Source organism: Glycine soja, chromosome 5 (genome assembly GCF_004193775.1).
Source record: "Glycine soja cultivar W05 chromosome 5, ASM419377v2, whole genome shotgun sequence".
NCBI lineage: Eukaryota > Viridiplantae > Streptophyta > Magnoliopsida > Fabales > Fabaceae > Glycine > Glycine soja.
Window position 1 is genome coordinate 42,303,394 of NC_041006.1, and position 21,680 is coordinate 42,325,073.

A 21,680-nucleotide genomic window follows, 5' to 3' on the forward strand; every position below is an offset into this window, starting at 1 on the left:
ATATATAAGTTTTTTCTCATTTATATACTCTTTAAGCATGTTATGAATTTCAATATTTCTATATTAAACTTTTTTATCAGATATATTTATCTATTTTGAAGCATTTATATTTTTATTATTTTTATTGATATAAATAAAAATTATAATTACATTATTATTATAAAATATAAATAAAAAAAATAATTATATCCAATAATTTTATAAATGAAATTTTTTTAGATATAATTTTTAGACTTAGGCTATATTTAACAAGACATTTTAGTGGCCAGCTTTTTTTAGGAGTGTTGACGCGATTTCATTTGATTTTTAGACAAAAAAATCATTTAAATCAAATATAAAATAAAAATATGATTTAATCTAAATATAACATCAAATATAAATTAAACCAAATCAAAATTTTGCAATTTGATTTGATTTGGTTTGATAATTTTTTTATTTTTTATTCTATTATCATACTTTAAAATTTATGAACTAAATTTACATAATTATTATGTTATATTATTTAAAAAATGAATTTTATTTTTTCATTAAATCTTGTTTAACATATTTTAGTTAAAAATTATTATTTTTACTTTTACTTAACATTATCAACTCTTTTGTAGCATAATAATAATTTATGTTTTACTTGATATTTAATATCATTTTTTTAACAATATTAATACATTTTTCACATATGAAAGTAAAATATACATCTTGACTATAAAGTAAATGAAAAGTAATAAATTATTTAATATTTATAATTAATAATTGTAATAAAAATCAATATATTTATAATATACGGTTTATTCAGATTCTTTTAATTTTTTATAATAAGATTAAAAAATCGAACCAAACCAAAAAATTATATGATTTTTTAAGTTTTTTTAGTTTTTTGGTTTTTGATTTTTTTTAATTAATTTGATGATTTCGAACAATTTAGTTTGATTTTAAACATTCTTAACTTTATTGAAAAATTTATTTGACAGTTTGATAAACATATTTTTTTTAATAAATTTTAATATTTTTTGAAATGCTACTTTTATCTTTTAGTTTTTTATATTTTATATTTTTATCTTTAATATATTTATCCAATTTTCTAATTATTTTTTTAAAATAAATCATAGTTTTACCAAATATACTTATTAATTAATAAACTAATTTCTCAAGTTTGGACTTTGAAGCCAACATAACCTTGGTGAGCCATGAAAACCTTGTTTGGTTGGTGTTAGAGAGCCCAGACTTGAAAAAGCGAAGAACAGACAACACTGACTAGTCCCAGAGCGACGGCTAAGCCTCTTTGTTCTCTGTCCCAAGCTTCGAGCAGAAGAAGAATCAAATATCACTACTTTGATTTTGAGCTCTATTGCCTTTGCCATCAACCGGCAGCCATGTACAGAAACGCTGCTTCACGTCTTAGGGCCATCAAGGTTACTATCTTCCCTAATTCTATTCATATGTTTCTGTCTTTCAATTATTTTGTGCCCTAGTTCTCACCGTTCTCTGCACTTACTTTTTATTACAACAAAATCAGCACTTAGTTTTTATTCAGTTGATTAGTCCCTTTACAACTCTTCCCCGTATTCTCGGACTTGTGTTTAACAACTACTGCATTACGATTCGAAATTCCTGTTAACTACTGCATTAGCTAGTGTAGTAGCTCAGGCTGAAAGTCTAAAATAATTTACATTCTGTGATTCTGTGCTTCTGCTGTTTTTTTTTTCAAACGTTATCACTTGATTTACTGTGCCTAGAAAATTATTTTAGATTTTGAGCTTGATTGTCAGTCTGATAGTTTGGATTTCGGATAGGCCCGTTCGTGCAGCAGCAGCAGCAGGGTACCTGCCAGTGCCAGATTTGCAAGTTCCGTTGCCACGCAACAATCCTCTTCTTCTGGTTTGGGTGGTTTATTTGGATGGCTCACTGGAGACCGAACCAGTTCTTTACCATCTCTGGGTTTTCCACTTCCAGGCGTTACACTTCCCCCTCCATTGCCTGATTATGTTGCGCCGGGTAAAACTATTATTACTACACTCCCAAATGGACTCAAAGTGGCCTCTGAAACATCACCGGTATGAATTATCTGATGATGTCCTTGCAAAATGTCTAACATTTAAATATAATAATGACAACATTTTTCTGGTTCTTCAGAGTCCCACTGCGTCAATAGGTTTATATGTAGATTGTGGTTCAATATATGAGAGTCCGATAAGTTTTGGGGCTACGCATCTGCTTGAACGAATGGCTTTCAAGACCACTAGAAACCGGAGTCACTTTCGGGTAGTTCGTGAGGTAGAGGCAATTGGTGGCAATGTGCAGGCCTCAGCTTCTAGAGAGCAGATGGGTTACACTTTTGATGCTTTGAAGACCTATGTTCCTGAAATGGTGGAACTGCTTGTTGATTGTGTCAGGAATCCTGTTTTCCTTGATTGGGAGGTTAACGAGCAGGTACCTTTCCAATCTCCATCTCCCTGTCAAGAATGCTTTTAGTCATAGCTTCTCTTACTAATATTGCAATTATATGCAGCTTCTGAAAGTGAAGGCTGAGATTGGTGAAGCTTCCAAAAATCCTCAAGATTTACTTTTGGAAGCAATTCATTCTGCTGGTTTTTCTGGTGCCTTGGCAAATCCTCTTTTAGCTTCAGAATCAGCAGTAAATAGACTAAATAGTACAATTCTGGAGGAGTTTGTTGCTGTAAGTCTTCATAATTAATCTTTATATGTTACTTAATTATTTAATACGTGTTCATTTGTCTCTCAAAATTTAAAGATTCTTTATAAGATGTTCTTTACCTTTCTTATAAGACTTATACTTTTATGAAACATCAGGAGAACTATACGGCACCTCGGATAGTACTTGCAGCATCTGGTGTTGAACATGAGGAATTGTTATCTATTGCAGAACCTCTTTTGTCTGATCTACCCAGTGTCCCGCGTCCAGAGGAGCCAAAATCAGTGTATACTGGTGGTGATTATAGATGTCAAAAGGAATCAGGGGTATGCAATAGAAAAATATAGCTTCTGTTCACACATCAGGTTTTTACTTTTTGGGATGAAATTTGTCAAGTCTAACATTCCTTGAATGACCAGAGGACCCATTTTGCTCTAGCATTTGAACTTCCTGGTGGCTGGCATAAGTTGAAGGATGCTATGGTTTTGACTGTTCTTCAGGTTTTGATAATGTCTTATATTTTCTTGCTTTTCTGCACTTGAAATTTCCTTTTCTTCTTTTAAGGTGGCTTAAAATATATCAGTGTAATGTATGTCTAGTTGGTTTCTTAAAGTATGTTTACTCTTTACAATATGATTCATTAAGTTTGTATTTTACTGTATTTTCTCATTTCACTATAGATGCTATTGGGAGGCGGTGGATCATTCTCAGCTGGTGGACCTGGTAAAGGGATGTATTCACGGCTATGTAAGTTATTTTGAAATATTCAGTCTCTTCTAACTTTCTACTTGAAGCTAGGAACAGAGAATGAAATGGCTGATACTCAGTTACATATAAGACTGCAGTAAATGACAACTATTATTTGTGATGCTCAATATTTGATGTATAATTTTTGTACTTGCTTTTCTCTATTGCACAATCTTTGTGCAACTAAGCATTTTATGTGCTCCCTCTCTTCCCCCAAAAAATGTATTCTTTTGATTGTTCGTAAATTGTATCACCTTAACATTGTTGGTTTTATCACATGCAGATCAAAATGTTCTGAATGAATATCCACAAGTTCATGAAATTTCAGCATTCAACAATATTTACAATGACACTGGCATTTTTGGTATCCAAGTTACAACAGTAAGCCCCTTTGAGTCCTGTCCATTATGAAATTATGGTTTCTGGATATATTGGAATATTTATGTCTGCCAATTTTTGAATGTATCATAGTTGAGGGTGATCCTATTAAACCCTTGTAATGAAAGAGACCAGAACCAAAATTTCAGCATGCTTTCAAGTTCAACAACTGTATAATAATTCTAACTCCCCTTAAATCACCAGTATTAATGATGAACGAGAATTGGTGCCTTATTCTATAAATGAGCTTGGCAGGTTTAAGTTTAACAGATTTGTGCTGTGTCTTTTGGGCTAGATTTCAGCTTATTATGTATGGTTGATTTATTTAGACTAGATGAGTTTTTGCGCAATCCTTAATTATCAATCCTGGAATCTCTACAGTAAAGTAATATAAATATCCATATGCAGAACTTATGTCACATGCTATTCATAGATCTTTGCATAACATGGTGACAATGACAAGTAGGAAGGTGGAAAATATAGGTTGGAATGAAAATCATTTTCAACCAAAGCTATTCACTAGTGAGAACAAATACTTTTTTTTTTTACCTTCTCACATTTTTGTCTTGCCAAGAAAGTGGAAAGTGTTTTTCATTCCAAAATTGCCATTTCCCTACTTTCCAAAATGCCTGGAATTGTTGAGCTTATATACATATGGTGGATATGATCCATGTGATCTGTTCCTTGCTCGAGTCTTGACTATGACTATCTGTCAATCTACATTAGTGTCAGAATTTTTTTTAATAATCTGTGACCCCATTTGTGTTTATGCATTAGGGCTCAGATTTTGTATCAAAAGCCATTGATATAGCTGCTAATGAGATTCTTGCTGTTGCTACTCCTGGACAAGGTTTGCTGTTATGCTCTTGACTAGTATTTTGCTTCTTGATTATCACTTTTATACTCCATTTGGATTAGAAGTATAATACAAAGAAAAGAAATAAGAAGGATAGAAATAAAAGAGAAATAAACTAGAAAAAATCTGCTGTTTGGATGGATAAAAAAAGTGAAGAAATCTCTCTTCATTTGTTTGGATGATTGAAAAAGGCATCATTGAGAAAAAGAGGGCTTTCCCCCTATGATATAATAATAAATCATTGGTTTAACTGAATAACTAAAAGAAAATGGGACTCTCCTCTTTGTCTCAGTTTGATGGAAAAGAGAGTAGAAATAAATAAATTGTATGAAAAATGATTTTAATCTAATTAAAAAAATTAGTTTTTTACTTCATTGTTTTTTCCCTTAAACATAAATTATTTTTTCAACTTTTTATGCTATATAAATATTTTTTATAGAAATTAAAACAAAAAATAAAAAGAGAGATCATGTCTTCCATCCCATAGAAAATTTCCCTTCTTCCAATTTCTCCTTTCAACCGAACAGTAGAAATTTGATATTTCAATCCATTTCCCTTTCCATTTCTTTCATCTCTATTTCCATATAAACAAACAAAGGATTGGATTGGTAGTTTTACACTTATCCTTTTGGTTTCTATCTGCAGTTGACCAGGTACAGCTGGATCGAGCCAAACAGGCTACCAAATCTGCAATTTTGATGAATTTGGAATCAAGAGTAAGTAAATACATCTCAAATGAAATTTTATATGGAAATTACAATGGCAAAAATTTATTTTTCAATTTTCATTCAGTTTTTCTTATTGTGCTTTTTTTTTGGTAACTATCTAATCACTACTGAACTTTATGTTTTTTTCAGATGGTTGTTTCAGAAGATATAGGAAGACAAATTTTGACATATGGTGAGAGGTATGGCTCAGTAAGGACATTCTAATTCAGTTAATTTGAGCTTTTAGTAATTACCTAACTGGTATTTTTTGTTTCTGGATGAATTCCTTGCATACATGTTTGCTGGCTTGTTTACTGATTTTTTCTGTTTGTTTTCCTCTTCAGCATTTCATTTTCTTTGGTGGTTTAGTATCTTGGTGTATTGCAATTCTGTTCTGCAATGAGTATAAGAGTGCGGACATGATGGTGAAATATACGTTTGATTTTTTCAAAAAATAAAATTAGCATTGAACGTGTTATTGTACCTATAGAAAGATATAGGCTTGGCCATTGCTTTAGTATTCTTTTAGATTGGAGACTCCATATTCCTGTTCATGTGGAATTGAAAGTTATATGCTGAATATGGATTGACACCACTGTTAGTTTTTGTACAAAATGTTGCCTATTGTTGCTTGCATTTGTTTTATACTCGAAATGCTATATTGCCTGTAGCTAAAGGATGTCTTCTCCCTACTCAGGAAACCTGTGGAGGATTTCTTGAAGGCAGTGGATGAAGTAACCTCGAAGGATATCACTTCAATTTCGCGAAAGCTCATTTGTTCTCCTCTCACAATGGCATCATATGGAGATGGTATTTGTTTTTGTGAAAATTTCTCCTTGATTGTTTTTGTATCTTGTTCTTGAGTTTTAATCTTACCTCCCCACTTTCTGCAGTTCTCTATGTTCCAAGCTATGAATCAGTGAGTCTCAAATTCCGTGCCTAATGAGATTGCTTTCATCCACCCATCATATTGAGTCTTCTTTATATACAATCAAGTCTTGTACGGATGAAAGGTGTAAAATTAAGTTAAACTTCCTAACTATCCTTGTTGTAGTCAATAAATTAGTGATTTTCACATCTCATTATTTCTGGGTACATAAACATTGATCTGAGAGTTCTCACATGACTATTTTTTGGACTGAACTTAAAACTACTGGATTATTTTTTGGATTGAATCTCTTTGGGAAACCAAATCATAATCGAATATCGTTGTTATCCATTGGTACGGTTTAAACTGTCCTTTTTCATAGATCCTCTACAAGTTGACATGCGAAAGGTAGTTGTAGATTGGCGTCTTCTTTGTGTGGATTGACTAATTTTCATCTAATCTGTGACCGTGAACCAAGAAAAAAAATATACCTTCATTCTATCTTATGATGTCATCTTTATAGCCCCACGGAAGTTATGATAATTATTGCATGTTTGTTTTAGTTAAAACTTAAAATCATTACACGGAACCGTTATAAAAAAAATCATTATAGCTAGCACTTAATTTTACTGAAAATAAAATGTTTTTGTTTTGTTTAAATTCTTTCAACCACTGCAGTTTCGATTCTCCCATCAGTTGGATTTGTGTCGTCGGTATCAATATTGGCTAACTAATGAAGGCTTATTTGGATGTCTATATGACTTATCCATGTAATTGGCACCATAGTTTTTAATTTAGCGTGTCATAATTACTTTCATTTCATTGGACTACATTTTAATTATTGTAAATTTTTCATACAGTACAGGCTTTAGGTATGTTTCACATATCTGCACTGTTCTTTACAAAACATATAACTTGATATTTTCGTGACTGAGACAATTTTGAATATCAAATAGTATGAGTTCGAAATAGTATTTGAGTTCGATCTTAGAGGAAATAATTCTTATCAGGTTTTATTTATTTTTCGATCGAATTTTAGATTATTCAATATTTTTTTTCTTGAACAACAGAAAGAGTAAGATTAAAAAAATCAACTATTTGTTGAAATAAGAAAAGTTAACTGATTTATTGTTTTAAACACTTTTGAACAATAATTATATTAAATATAGCCAATTACACATAAATTGTCTAATTAATTGATTTGATGATTGATTCTCTTCAACATGTGCGTATAAATGTCATTGCTAGAAGTCTATTAAGACTATAATTAAAATATATTCTCAACAGTTTCCTGCCAAACATGTCATGTCTATGTTATTCCTCTTTCTGTTGTACTTGTAACATGTTGCTCTTGCCGAGAAGGTACCTTGGCTCCAATTAGTCAGAACTATATTTTGACGAGTAATATAGAAGAAAGCTATCTAGTATCAGATAAACCAATCAACATTTTCAGATATTCTTTACCATATTTCATGCGGTCATTCCCACTTTTGTAGTTACCAATACCAATTTTTTTTCTTTAAAGAAGACAGCTCTTGAAAATAATTGTTCTTAATTTTAATTAGAAAATTGGATCACTTAACCAAGTGCATATTCGTGGAGGCTTAATTCGAATGTTGTGAATTTGTGCTCCCTAATAAAGTTTTCATCTACACCTTTCACCCAACAAAGAATTACACTTCACAAGGAAAGTCGAAGAGACGTCAATGTCAAAAACAATCCATAGATGGGTTAAATTAATTACATGTCCTCTCTTTTAGCAAAAAGAAATAATGAGAATAGGGGCCCTTATAGTAATTCCTTTCCCATTGCCGACAAGGGCGCTCACTAAACATATATAATTAGGCATATTATATGAAATATGAAACGAGATCATGTTGTTTCCTTGTCAAAATCATTGTAAGTTCTCAACAAAAGTTAGAGAAGTACTTGACCTCTTACCTTTTGGAGATCTTTGGGTGATGGTGAAAACTTAAATCTGCTTAACAATTTTGTAAAAAGAAAAATTGAAAATTCATTGAAATCCTACTTTAGCGTCAAGAAGATACTATTAAAAAAATCATATACTAATGATTGGATTTTGGGTTTGTCTCAGATGGTATAACTTCTGCGTGTTTTTAAATTTGTAAAAATATATTATTTTGATAATCGATTATAAATATAATTATAATTGATTATATGGGATAATTTTTATGTTAGGATATGTTGGGTGAAAAGTATTCTTATGACAATGTATTTCATGTGTAAAAAAACTTTTTTTTGGCTTTAAAATTACAACAAAGAAATGAAGTTATTTATACTAGCCAGTTTTGTATTTAAATTAAAGGTTAAAATGTATTTCTAGTCTCTAAAAATAGGACAATGTTTGCTTTTAATCACTAAAAAACAAATAATCTCTTTAGTCTTTTATTTATGAAAATATCATATATAATCTTTATTTTAGTAAAACAATAGAGGTGACAAATTAAGCCGCTGGACCAAAACATGTTGGGCCAAGGTGTGAAAGCAAGCTACACCAACTTGAATTTCTTATGGGTTAGAGATTTGTTGGGATGGCTTGACCCATTGGATTGTATCAAATTTCAAGTCTAAATTTATAAAAATTTTATCAAGAAAAAATTAAAATAATAAATAATATTGACCAAATAGGCAAGTTGTTTTCAAGTCCATATTTCATAAGCCTATGTCTAATTTGCCCAATTTTTCAGGCTCAATAGTTTATAACCCAATCTGACCTTATTCACGTGTTATTCAGGTTGATTTCAAACTCATTTTGACACTTTTATAAATGAGGACAAAAAAAAAAGATTTTTTTTGGTAAAGAACAATATGATCAATATTGATAAAAAAAATCATTTTTATAATTTTTGAGAGTTTATATTTTTTATATGCAAAAGTTTAAAAAAAAACTAATAGACTATTATTTTTTCCCCAAATTTTTCTTTATCTAAAAATATTAAATAACTATTGCCTATTTAATTATCAAAAACTATATCTGAAAACATTTCTCATGTGATTTAATAATGGTTATATAATTTTTTCTAAATATTTATGGCAAACAATGAAAAAAAAAAGTTCTTATAATTTTAAGAACAGTTAAATAATTATTAATAAATTTTAAGAATGGTTATACTACTATTTTTTATGCAATAGTTATAAGAAAAAATTCTCTAAATAATTATTAAATACAATATAAATATAATAATATAAGAATTATAACTAGAACGTAACGATGCATATTTTTAATAGCACAACTGCACAAGATCAATTCTCACTTAATTACTATTATTATCTCTACTATACTACTATTAATAACAATTATGAGGAAAAAATCTCTATAAATTTATTAAATACAATAAATATAGAAATGTAAAATTGTAACTATGATATAATAATTAATAATCCTAATCCATGTTAAGGCCTGTGGGCATGGGTAGGGATGGCAAATAAGATGAATGTGTCCCCAATTTAGTATTGCTTGCTCTGCTGTCTTGCAATGTTTTCTTATTTTTATTTTACCTTGTAATTAATTACTCTATACTTATTTTATGAGAATCCTCATGATGCGACTTTTTTGTCTCCCATATTAGATTAATTAATGATGATAATAACAACTCTATTGGTTGAAAATAATTAGATTTTTAGAATTGAATAAACTACCTAGACCAGTAATAAATACTCGTGCAAGTGCAAGAATTGCTAAATTTACAAAGTATTTATAGTTAAATACTTAAATCTTTTGTGTAATCTGGAATATAGGTATACTGATATACACCGTGTCAATAATTGCAGTCCTATAAGAATTATTCTTAAAGGTGGATTATGCAGAACAAAGAAAGAGTATTTTGGAATATTTGAATGTGTATAAAACTAAATCCTCCGAGTATAATAACTAAAACTAGTATAACTGGTTATATTCTCCCGGAACTGTGTTACCAGCCATATATAAATAACAAATATTATAAATTAACAGTGGAATATTTATGCATTAATTGCATTCCATTGCAATCGCGAACCGGGGGATATATGATACATAGAACTTTATTAACATGTGGGCTCCATGGATTGGTTCGTCAAAGGTCAATTTAAATGGATAATAAAACAATCCAATTCTCCTTTTTTTTTTCTTTTTTACTTAAATTTTAGTTACAAAGAAAAATATTTGAAACAACTACCTAATGAACAAAATTGTTTCATCTAAACTAATAATTTAAATATTTAATTTTTTATTATTTATAATAATCCTAATTCAAACAAATTATCATTAATAATATCAAAAAAGAAGAAATATTTGAAACGATGTTTAAGAATATTTTTTTGGTACCTTTGCTAATTTCTAGGCCCAAGTTAATTAACTATGTTCTACCCATAACATAGGATATATTCCTCACTCCTCCGGACTGTCTCTTGATCTTTTTGGTGAAAATTCTGATCCCTCTCCTCATTTTCAGCTCCTTGAAATAAAATAAAAGTTTGAAATTTGCGAAGACAAGGAGGCATCATCGCAATCTATGTATACTGAAAACATCATTAGGGCCCCTCCATCATTTTTATCTTGACTACACCAAAGAATATGTAGTTATAAACGTGAAATCTAACCATCATCTGATTATGTTACTTTATGCTGAAGGCCGGACCCACATAATGCTGAAGATTTACTTCATCATGCTAGTTCTTATATTATGTGAAACTACATAAGTTGTGTGCGACTGACCAATACTTTAGACAGCCCCTGAATAGAAATAACACAGGCGGCAAAGATGATGACAAAAAAAGAGGGAACATAATAGTACTAAAAAAAAATTATAACTATCCATTAATTTGATATTCTGCAGAGATAACAGTAAATTATTCGGCTTCTAGTTCAAGCTAGTTTCATTTATTAATTTATGGACTTTTTTTAATGTACATTGATGTTATTTTCCTAAATGATAGATGAGATTAATCCTTGTTAAGATACAGAGATCATCGAAAATATTATATGTAGTCAGGATTATTGTTCTTATTTGTCAATTGTCTCGGACTTCAATTCCATTATTATTTAAACACCAAAACATTCACTTCGTACGTATGTATATAACTATTTCTATCTCAGAGTTACTTTTCATTCTCTATAAATACATTTCAAAAAATACACCGCAATTTTGTGCTCTAAGACATTTTCGCTTGTACTTTTTTTTTTGGACAATAACAAACTTACTTCGTTTCATTCATAATAGAAGAGAGAATACAATTTGAAACATACTTAAAAACATGGTTGCTAGTGTAAAATTTTGAAGCCGATCGAAGGTGGACTACATGCATATGATTTGCTTGTCTCCTAATGAAACTTACCATAGAATTTTGTAAAGATGGAAGAGTAATTCTCCACTTAGATAAAATTACATGAAATTTAGAAGAGCCTATAGTTTTAGTTGAAATAGCATAAGCCACGACTTTACAGTCTAGCTCGATTTCTGTACTTTTATTTGATCAAATGTACATGTTTATGCATGTTTTATATATAAATAGGATTTATATAGCATAAGTTGAAGTAATTAATTAGAAGAGAGAAGGTGGTGGTCCATCAAGTACGTTTGCTCATTTTCCTTGATTATCAAGCAAGCTCCTAACCCATCTCGCTGCGTGTGAGCGCAAAACATTCATGGCCAAAGCATCATGATCTGCGCGCACTCCACCTCAATACCCATGTGAGTTTCTATCATCCTTTTTCCCGTTTTTTTATCCGGGTGTCTCTATCTCTCCACAACATATTAAAAATTTGGCTTTATATATTACACTCTGACATTAATCTGTTATATATATGTGAGAATAATCAGAGACTGTTAATTCTGCCCAGGTTGTCTTTACTACTCCACTCTATGTTCTAAGCCGTGTGACACTGACACGTATTTAGAGAAAGTGAGGTTTTACATGTAACCATGTAAAACTCTAACCAAAAAAGAGAAAGTGAGTTTTCACGTTGAGATGGTTAAACTGTAACCATTATTATTAAACTACTTATTCCTAATCTGTTAATTAGAGCTTTTTTTATTAGGGTTATTTCTTTTTCCCTTTGAGTTTAATCGACGTATATTATGAGTTAAATCGTCATATATATACTGTGGGTGTAATTAACTATCAATCAGTAAAAAATTATCACTTTAATTACTTTAGTTGATAAATTTATTATATATGATAATTTGTGATCGGATGAAATGTCTTTTACATTAATAATTAATATGTATAAATTTTTGTCACAAATATATATGATTTTCTTTGATTAATAACAGCTATGTGACCGTTTATTGCTTTATTGCTTTTGCGGTCAAGGCTGAAAGAAAGGTGTAGGGTGGCTACAGTATATTAGGATGAATATGTAAGTAAGATATGATAGAGGAGAGAGCTGTTTTAGTTAGAAAAAAACGAACCGGGTTTTCTTTCTTTGTTTCTCTCTCTCTCTCTCTCTATTTCTCACATAAACCGCCTACATGCATGCGGTTCATAAATCAGCAAAGCCTTGAAAAGTTGCTGTGTGTGTTCGAAGAAGACAACTTTTCCTTTATTATTTATTTTTCTCACTGAGCTTCAGTTAAAGTAGCTAGCTAGCTAGAGGGAATTCTGCTGTTTTCCATGGCTAAAGCAGGTTTATAGCTCAACCGTATTCTAACAGTTTCCTCTTTTCCTCCTTCTTTCTCTTCTCTCTTCACACTCTCATCCTTATGTTCTGCAGAATTTATTGCTATGGATTTGATTTTTTCCCTGAAATAGCTAGCCACATCATATGCTTGAGAAACAATACATTCAATTTTTTTTCCTTTTGTCTATACTCAAGGTTTTTATTTTTTTATTCTTTGCTTAATTAGTGTTTATATGTTGGTATTCTTCTTTAGCTAGTTTCTGAATTATATTGAATCATCGCCTGTTCAACCATCTATTTCTTGATGGCTAATTTATAAACTTGTGAAAGCCAAATCCCACTTCTTATTATTAATTTTTTTTATTTTCTCTTTCAAGTTAGTGACTATGATTGTAACATGCCATCCAATTTCTTCTCTTGATATTTTAGGAAAGTTTTTGTTTTGATCTCAATCAAGCTCCTGTTATATACGAGAGAGAGAGAGAGATGCTGTGTTTCCAAAGTAAGAGAAATCCAATTGAAGGCCTCATAAAGTTTGATCAAGAGGGATAGCAATAGCATCATATCTATCCATCACACCATGAATAAGATCAGCAACTTGAGTTGTGTTAGGAGCTCTGATCTCATAGATGCCAAGCTTGAAGAGCATCAACTGTGTGGATCTAAACAGTGCCCCGGTTGTGGTCACAAATTTGAAGGGAAGCCGGTACGGGAAAAGAAAAAAAAATTAAATATCAGTAATATTCTTGCCTTCAACAAAAAGCCTTTGACAATATGAAGAAGAATCACACGACAAAAGAATACCATATTCACATGTTTACGGCTGGTCTATCATTAATTGGACTAGTTCAATTAATTTAATGCTGTACACATATGTATATCGGTATCCCTTTTCTCCGTTACCTATTAATTAGCCTTAGCCTATTACTAAAGTTTATCGTCTTCTTTCTTTAATTTCTTTCTCTCTCTTATATATACTCTTCTTCTTCTTATCTCTCCCTTTTGCTTTCTTGTTTTAATTTGAATTTGAATTTGAATTTCAATGGGACCGGCAGGACTGGTTAGGTCTACCAGCGGGAGTGAAGTTTGATCCAACAGACCAAGAACTCATAGAACATCTTGAAGCCAAAATAGAGGCAAAGAATATGAAATCACACCCTCTCATAGATGAGTTCATTCCCACTATTGAAGGAGAAGATGGGATCTGTTACACCCATCCTGAGAAACTTCCAGGTTGTGATATAATAAAAAAAAAGTCTTACCAATACAATTTTTATAATATACTTTCTTTTACTAGTTAAAGTTTATTAGAAATTATAAGATGATCAGTAAAACTCATTCAGATAAGAATGAGAGATTATATTAACCTGTATTTTTTAATAAATTTTAAGTAAATGAGTATGTTAAAAATGAAAATATTAACATTTCTCAATAACAAAATAGTAATAGTCTCTCACTTTTCCACTCAGGATGTTTAGAGTGAGAAGAACATATATCTCCAGTGAAAACATAAAAGCTATTTTATTTAACAAGTGTATATTTAACAGTAGAAAGTCTGCCTTGATAATTGTGCAATACTTAGATACTTGGTCAAAAGTTTTTTGTATTACATGTGGTTCACCTAAGTTGACCTAACTTTGATTTTGGTTTTTCGATCAGGAGTGACAAGAGATGGCTTAAGCAGACACTTCTTCCACAGGCCCTCAAAGGCATACACAACAGGAACACGAAAGAGGAGAAAGATTCAAAACGAATGCGACTTGCAAGGAGGGGAAACCCGGTGGCACAAGACAGGTAAAACCAGACCCGTGATGGTGAATGGGAAACAAAAGGGTTACAAGAAAATTCTAGTGCTATACACCAACTTCGGGAAGAACAGAAAACCCGAAAAGACCAACTGGGTGATGCACCAGTACCATATGGGCCAGCACGAGGAAGAGAAAGAGGGAGAGCTTGTGGTGTCAAAGATATTCTACCAGACACAACCGAGGCAATGCAATTGGTCAGATAGAAGTGCCACAACCGGTGAAGGAAGTGGAGAACAACAACCTAACAACAATAATGGAAGAAGAGACAGTGGAAGTGGCAGCTGTTCTTCTTCTAAGGAAATTGTTACTCACAGAGATGAAATGTCTGCTGTTGTTGGGGTCCCTCCCATAACAACCTTCAACACTTCCTTGGACATTCAACAACTCAAATCCAACCATTTTGGTTTCATCCCATTCAGAAAAGGCTTCGATGAGGTACAAACATTTTTATCTTAATTTATAGGCAACTTTCTTAATTAAGAGCAATTAATGAACATGATGTTTCACTTACATTACATGCAGATATTGTGCGAGTCAGATTTATTCTTTTTAATTACTCTCATGTAAAAAAGACTCTCTTACTATATATATAATTTGCCTGATTTGAACATACGTTTGGTAAATATGAACTGTACAAAAAAGGTGAAAGAACGTAAAAGGGTTATAGGGAAGGCGTTGACATAACCATTGCTTGCATAATCCGCATAAAAATTGAATGGACCTGGCCTGACAATAAATCAGCGTCAGCCAACCACCGCTTGCTTATTACCCACCTTAAAAAGATAACTTTTGATGTTATTGAATTATTGATGAATGAATTAATTTGTGTCACATGCATGCATGTTGATTGTTAGAGCTATCGAGAGGCTCAAGAAAAGAAAAGAAAAGAAAAAGATAACAAGTTGAAAAGACTAGATAGCTAGCTAGCCAGTTTGATCAACCATATTTGGTGATTGATTGTTTAGAATTTCTGATGATGACCATTGCAGGTTGGAATAGGAGAAGCCTCCACAGCAAGAGAAGTGCAAGCATCAGGGTCATGCAATGAAGTACATGAACGGCATGTAGCACATCATCATCAACAACAACAACAAAATCAGCATGCGCACCAACAAATTGCAACCACAGCCTTCCATATCAGTAGTCCTTCGCTTCCAATCTCCACCATCATCTCTCCTCCACCCTTTCACCATGCATCCATCATCCTAGACGACAACTCGTACCATGTCTCCAGGATAATGCTCCAAAATGAAAATTTCCAGGTATCATCCACCAAACCACAGTTCATTATTATTGGTTGCTTATAATATTTTCTTGAGTAAATCCTCACATTGGTTTTTGAAATTGTAAATATCATTCACTTTAGTTTTGAATTTACAAAACTACTATTATTTTAGTCTCTATTTTATATAAAAATGTAGTTAAAACGGTTAAAGTGAATGATATTTTGTAAAATCAAGTAATAAAATAAAGTTAGGGAACTGACGCATACAATTTTAGTAGTAATGGTTTACTCATTTTTCTCCTTTAATTTTGATGATCTAAATATAGATAGGTACTAAATAATAGACTGAATATATATATATAAAAAAAAAGGTGTCGGTAGACTGACTCAATTCACATTTGGCAAAGAAGAAAGGATTTTAGGAAGAATATTACTCACAATTGTATATATAGCAGATGTTCATAATCAGTAGGAAAAAGGAAATGGTAGTCTGGGTAGTGCAATCAAAGTACCCAAAAAAAAGTGCTGAATTAAGTCCAAAATAGACTGATTCTGGATGGTATGGTGCACGAGGCTGCTTCATTAACTGAGAAAACTTTTATAAGTGCTTGCTAATTTACGAGCATGAAACTGTCTTTTCGCTTTTGGACTGCTGTTCAACAATGATGATTGAGATGTGGTCTTTGAATTTGATTGTTATCTTTTTAAAAGAATTAACGTATAATGTATATCCACATGCCAGCAACAGCAGCAACAACATCATAAACTAGGAGGAAGGTCTGCGTCTGGTTTGGAGGAACTCATCATGGGGTGCACTTCAACTGATATCAAAGCGGTAATTAAGAACCTTTTGACTCTGAAATATATGAACTTTGTTGCTATAATGGGACTAGGGAAACAGGAAAGAGGGTCAAGAATAAACAGTGGAGAAAATTTTCTTCTCCAACAAAGAGTGATAGGAGAAGAGAGAAAAATGTGTAAGAACATGATGGATGTGATAAAGAGAAATAGAAAAAGTATTTCAATTATTTTTATTTGAATTGCAGTACCTTCATCTTTTATTACTTTATGCTGTTCTAATCATGTTTGCATATCTGAACAATAGAGTATCTTTCTTTACACCATAGAAAAGCTTCTGTTAACATCTTCTCCCATCGAAACACTGCTCCTAATGTTGAATATTTCTTTAAAAATTTTAATCTTTTGCTATAAGAAGGAACAATTGGAAAAGGTGGCAGTGATTTAAAATATCTTGATTTTTTCATTCCTGGCCTTATTAGGAAAGAAATGCTCAATGACTTAATTTTGACTATATGAGATGGAAAAGCAAGAGCCAACCAATTTTCATTTAACAAAACAAACCCTAATTAATCTTTTTCATTAACTGCAATTTCCTTGCAGGAGTCATCCATTACAAACCCACAAGAAGCTGAATGGTTGAAGTACTCTTCTTACTGGCCAGACCCTGGCAACATGCAGGATCATCGTGAGTAGGAGGAGAAAACAAAAAATAGAGAATAAGAAGGGGAAAAAAACCACAAACAAGACAACATCATCGTCGTCATCATTAATGCTTCAACAAAAAGCCAAGTAATCAGATCCATGGTTTGCTCATTTTCTTTCTTTTTCCAATGCATGGTGCAAGTTTATGATAAGCTTTGGTGGCTCTCAGAGGAACTATAACTACTGTGTGCAACGGAACAAATTGGAAGGAAACGAAAAAGAAAAGAAATGGCAAAGCTGCTCTCACTCCTGACACATATGGTGAGGGAGAACGACCAAAGACACAAAGTTAAATGCATCCTGCTGCATAAAAATCATCACTTATATGATGAAAGTATCATTCTCTCTTATTATACATTCATATTATTTTATTATTTTAAGATGTTTGTATTAGTTCACTTTTCCTATTTTTTACACAAGAAATATACCAATGAGATTGAGCAAACTTAGGACCACCTTGTTGCCCGTGCCACATACTGAATTAGCTTGGTATTCTATAGATTATGATAAGATGAGGTGAGATTTTTACATTAAAACAATTAAGTATATCGTTTGAGAATCTAGCTTGTACACAAAACAATTCAGATAATTTTCATACGACAAAGCATTTTTCAATTTTACTGAATAATTAATTTGAACCATTGATTTTTCTCATATATATGTCATTTTTTCTCCTTAATTATTAATGTTCTGTAAAGTAAATGTTTGTCGTCGGGTTTCACTTTCTACTTCTTTCCACGTTTTTTAAAGGCCAGAGAGGAATCATATATAACTTTTGCTTTCTCTTTTAGAATTTACTATCGAGAACTTTAGGGGGAACCTCAAGCTAGCGCTGCAAGATTTCCAAGGACCAAGTTTATGTTACTCGTGGCCTTCATTCAGAATTCAAATTGTTGGTCCTGTCATAAAATACAGCAGGTAGATGCTCATTTTGGTTGATATATTTGAATTAAAGATGTCATAGAGTTGATTGATTTAAGAACTAAATTAAGTATACATAAATTTTGAGGAACCAAATTAATTACCATTTAAATATATTAAAGACGAACTAAATTGAATTAATAATTTTAGTTATTTTATGTATCTTTCTTATTTAAAATTATGAAATTTTTAACATTCATAAAAATATATTAAATTATTTAATAAATGAAGGGGAAAATGTCAATTCAATAATAAAAATTTAACCAGTCGAATATATATTTAAACACGATTAAAATAATAAAATCCAAATCATCGATTCGTAATTAATAATTTTATAACTAAACTATTTAATTTATTAATCAAATCAAGTAAATTATAAAATGTTTGATTCCGAGCATAAGCTTAACGTTTATACTATATATAACCCTAAAAATAAAGCGATCGAGAACAGCATGAAACAGAAAGGGACGGATTTCACACTAGATTTGAGGTATATAACTTATCACACGCATTTTGCTCAATTCACCATCATACATTTTAAAAAGTGGTGTGTGACTGTGTGTAACAACTACACTTTAATGACATGTACATATATAGCCAAAAAAACACCAACGTAACGTTCGTAAATAAGCTGATTTTGCTTTTAATATTATGATTTAGTTTTTTGCAAAAATACAAAACATAAACTATATATTGCCATTTATATATGCTTCATATTATTTTTTATCAGCAACAAAGAATTTTATTAATTACAGAGTAGAAAGAATTCTCTTACCCATAAACATTGCATATATTATCTTCTATCCATATATATGCTAAATTTTCATAATTTCATAGATTACTCGTTATGTTAAGTATCAGTGTAGTACTTCACGTGAATATATAGAGGGTGGATGCAACGAATTAAAATAATTTGTATGTCCAGTCATGCATTCACGTCTACGCTTTCTTTGCGCCATGACCATGTAAAGAAATCTGCAGTAAATATCGCTGCTTCCTTTAGAGCTTTTACTTGTGCTGATGTTTGCCTAACACAAAAAGAAATTTTACTTTAGGAGATGAGTTTCAAGAAGATCTTTTAGTTTTGATGGGTCCCTTAATTGACGAAAGAGTACTCTGTGTGTTTCAAGTTTGAACCGCAACGTATACACAAACGCTTTTTCCTTCTCCCTTCATGTTTTAATTAAATTGCATGCACATACCACTTATGAAAATGATTAATCAACTTCTACCAATTAATGATTTCGCGAAGCTGCAGTGCTGCACGTTACTTTCTAAAGGCATGTATGTACGGCTTTTGTGTCCGCCATATTTAGGGAATTAAGGAGGGAAATTCAATTTCTTATTGAATATTTTGAGCTTTAGACATTTTATAGTAGAGGTTCTCTTAATTTTCTTATTTGGTTTTTTATAAAGAGAGTGATACTAGGAGGCAGACACATCTTTATTGCTTTATTCCGAATTAGATTCGAGCTTTTCCTGGTGTATTAATTATTAGAGCAAAGATGTGCTTATCTCATCTTAGAGAGAGAAAGAGTAACTTGCATGCATGTTAATTAATGCTTTAAACTTAAAGGAACATGCATGCAATAAAGCTATAAGCTCAAGGTGAAAGAAGGGTAATTTCATAGTAGTTTCTGAAGGGAATAAAGACGGGACTAAATAGAGAATGAGAAGACAAGAATAAACATTTTCGGTTCTTTTATTACTTTACTCTTTTTAAGTAACTGCGTACCATACCCAAACTCCTAGCTAGCCATATATACTTCCTCTCAGTATATATATATATATAGGAGAGAGAAAGACAACCCACTATAATTATACATCCCATTTTATATATTTACACTATATATGATCGTGTAAAAGATACGATACCTATAGCTTTCGATATCTTACAATCAAATATTAGGAGAATCTTTAAACTATTGTTCTTAGATTGATATTGTATTTAAAATAAACAATAAAAAAGAGAGAATGAGTTAAGACGAAGTTAACAAGCTAGAGGAAGTATCCGTTTTCATATTCTATAATTTAAAATTTAAAGAAGATCAAAAAAGGTGATATTCAGTTCTTTGGCTTTATGGAAGATTTTGGATGCTTTTGAAAGGAGCATATATATGGAGAGAGTATAAGTGTACTACCAATGTTATGGTTTCTTGGTATGCCTTAGATTTGGTCCCGTAAAGAAGTCGCAGGAGGAATGGTGGTAGTGCAAGGACGAATATAACAACATGCTCTTATCGACCTTTTTCAGATTCTTCCACAGACCCCACCAATTGGTTACTTTAAGTTTGTGCTTTCATTCTCCTGTAGAGATGTTGAATCGCACGTATTTTGTTAAGCCATTTTAGAAACTGTTCTGGCCCGTCAAGCCTACTTAGATTCGTGTAAGCAAATAAATTAAGTAATATATATGTAAGCTTATATAGTATTACTAAGTCCAATTATTTGTTATTTGACCATAACCCAACGTCCTTTATGACTCGAGAAATTTTCTCACTAGAAACCAAAGCTTATGTAGGATTATGAACATAATTCGTTAATAACAAATATAGCAAATCAAGGGATTCGCTTCATACTTCATGCATAGGCACCTGTCACACATTTTAATCTATGAGAAATTCAGAAAGTCAGCATTCTCAGTAACGACCTAATTCCTCACTCGGGACCTCATTGGATTCACAAGGGAAAGAATCCAAGCTTTGGGATATTGGGCTAGGTAATCATCAACAAGACTCCCATTGCCAAGACAATGAAGGTTAAATTCTTGCTCGTTGACCGTCCATAAACACACAATGTCATCCACAGGAAATCATGATTAGTGCTCGAGGAAATAGTCCTCACACCTTATATTAATCATTGTGTAATCCTGTAAAACTCTCATTTTTAATGCTTATTTTGGTTAGACATAGAATGATTTAGGGTTTTTAGTTAGAAAAAGGGACTAAATGTTAAAGATTATATTGAATTTGTCTTCGATCTTTAATTGACTAATAATTACTTGAATTGAAAGCTTTAATCATTATTGTTTCTCTAATTAGCGATCACTGTGACTTGTTGTCCTGTGTTCTATTTTGTATTCTAATTTTTTTCTCTCTTGGAAATCACTTAATTTTTTTTTTATATAGGAACGGACTTATAATATTTCACTATTCAAACTTTCAGCAATGCTGGCAGGAACAGCATCATATTAGCAGTGGCCAGCTTGAAACTTGCATTGGTTTCAGAAATGCTAAAAATTATTTCATGCTTATATTTTTTTTAAAGGCTACAATTTTTTTTTCGTTCAAACATAATCCTTTTGGAAGAAAAAAATATTGCTTCCTTTTAATGAGTATCATAATCTGCGTTTCAAAGATCTTAACAGTTAGTTTTGCCTCATAACGTGTACTCTATTAAGA

General features: G+C 31.5%; 2 protein-coding genes across 2 annotated transcripts; both read left to right on the forward strand.

Moving 5' to 3' along the window:
• The first annotated feature begins 1,181 nt into the window (after positions 1-1,181).
• Positions 1,182-6,554, forward strand: LOC114413532 (mitochondrial-processing peptidase subunit alpha-like). Its single transcript, XM_028377992.1, has 13 exons — positions 1,182-1,406; positions 1,788-2,048; positions 2,128-2,424; positions 2,504-2,671; positions 2,806-2,973; positions 3,067-3,147; positions 3,328-3,394; positions 3,678-3,775; positions 4,550-4,622; positions 5,274-5,344; positions 5,486-5,535; positions 6,033-6,145; positions 6,229-6,554. Exons 1-13 carry the CDS (start codon positions 1,368-1,370, stop codon positions 6,276-6,278), a joined length of 1,536 nt encoding a protein of 511 aa, XP_028233793.1. The 5' UTR covers positions 1,182-1,367; the 3' UTR covers positions 6,279-6,554.
• A 6,038-nt stretch (positions 6,555-12,592) lies between these two features.
• LOC114413533 (NAC domain-containing protein 75-like) lies at positions 12,593-17,971 on the forward strand. The gene is made up of 7 exons (XM_028377993.1): positions 12,593-12,828; positions 13,252-13,528; positions 13,878-14,055; positions 14,482-15,065; positions 15,620-15,892; positions 16,598-16,690; positions 17,257-17,971. Exons 2-7 carry the CDS (start codon positions 13,403-13,405, stop codon positions 17,347-17,349), a joined length of 1,347 nt encoding a protein of 448 aa, XP_028233794.1. The 5' UTR covers positions 12,593-12,828; positions 13,252-13,402; the 3' UTR covers positions 17,350-17,971.
• Positions 17,972-21,680: the final 3,709 nt, after the last annotated feature.

What these genes read in the sequence shown, in the direction of transcription:
- LOC114413532 (XM_028377992.1), top strand. Translation starts at nt 1,368, where the DNA reads ATGTACAGAAACGCTGCTTCACGTCTTAGGGCCATCAAG. An exon ending in TGGCCTCTGAAACATCACCG is followed by an intron (nt 2,049 to 2,127) that starts GTATGAATTATC and finishes CTGGTTCTTCAG; the next exon opens with AGTCCCACTGCGTCAATAGG. An exon ending in AATGGCATCATATGGAGATG is followed by an intron (nt 6,146 to 6,228) that starts GTATTTGTTTTT and finishes CACTTTCTGCAG; the next exon opens with TTCTCTATGTTCCAAGCTAT.
- LOC114413533 (XM_028377993.1), top strand. Translation starts at nt 13,403, where the DNA reads ATGAATAAGATCAGCAACTTGAGTTGTGTTAGGAGCTCTGATCTCATA. An exon ending in CCATCCTGAGAAACTTCCAG is followed by an intron (nt 14,056 to 14,481) that starts GTTGTGATATAA and finishes TTTTTCGATCAG; the next exon opens with GAGTGACAAGAGATGGCTTA. An exon ending in CTTCAACTGATATCAAAGCG is followed by an intron (nt 16,691 to 17,256) that starts GTAATTAAGAAC and finishes ATTTCCTTGCAG; the next exon opens with GAGTCATCCATTACAAACCC.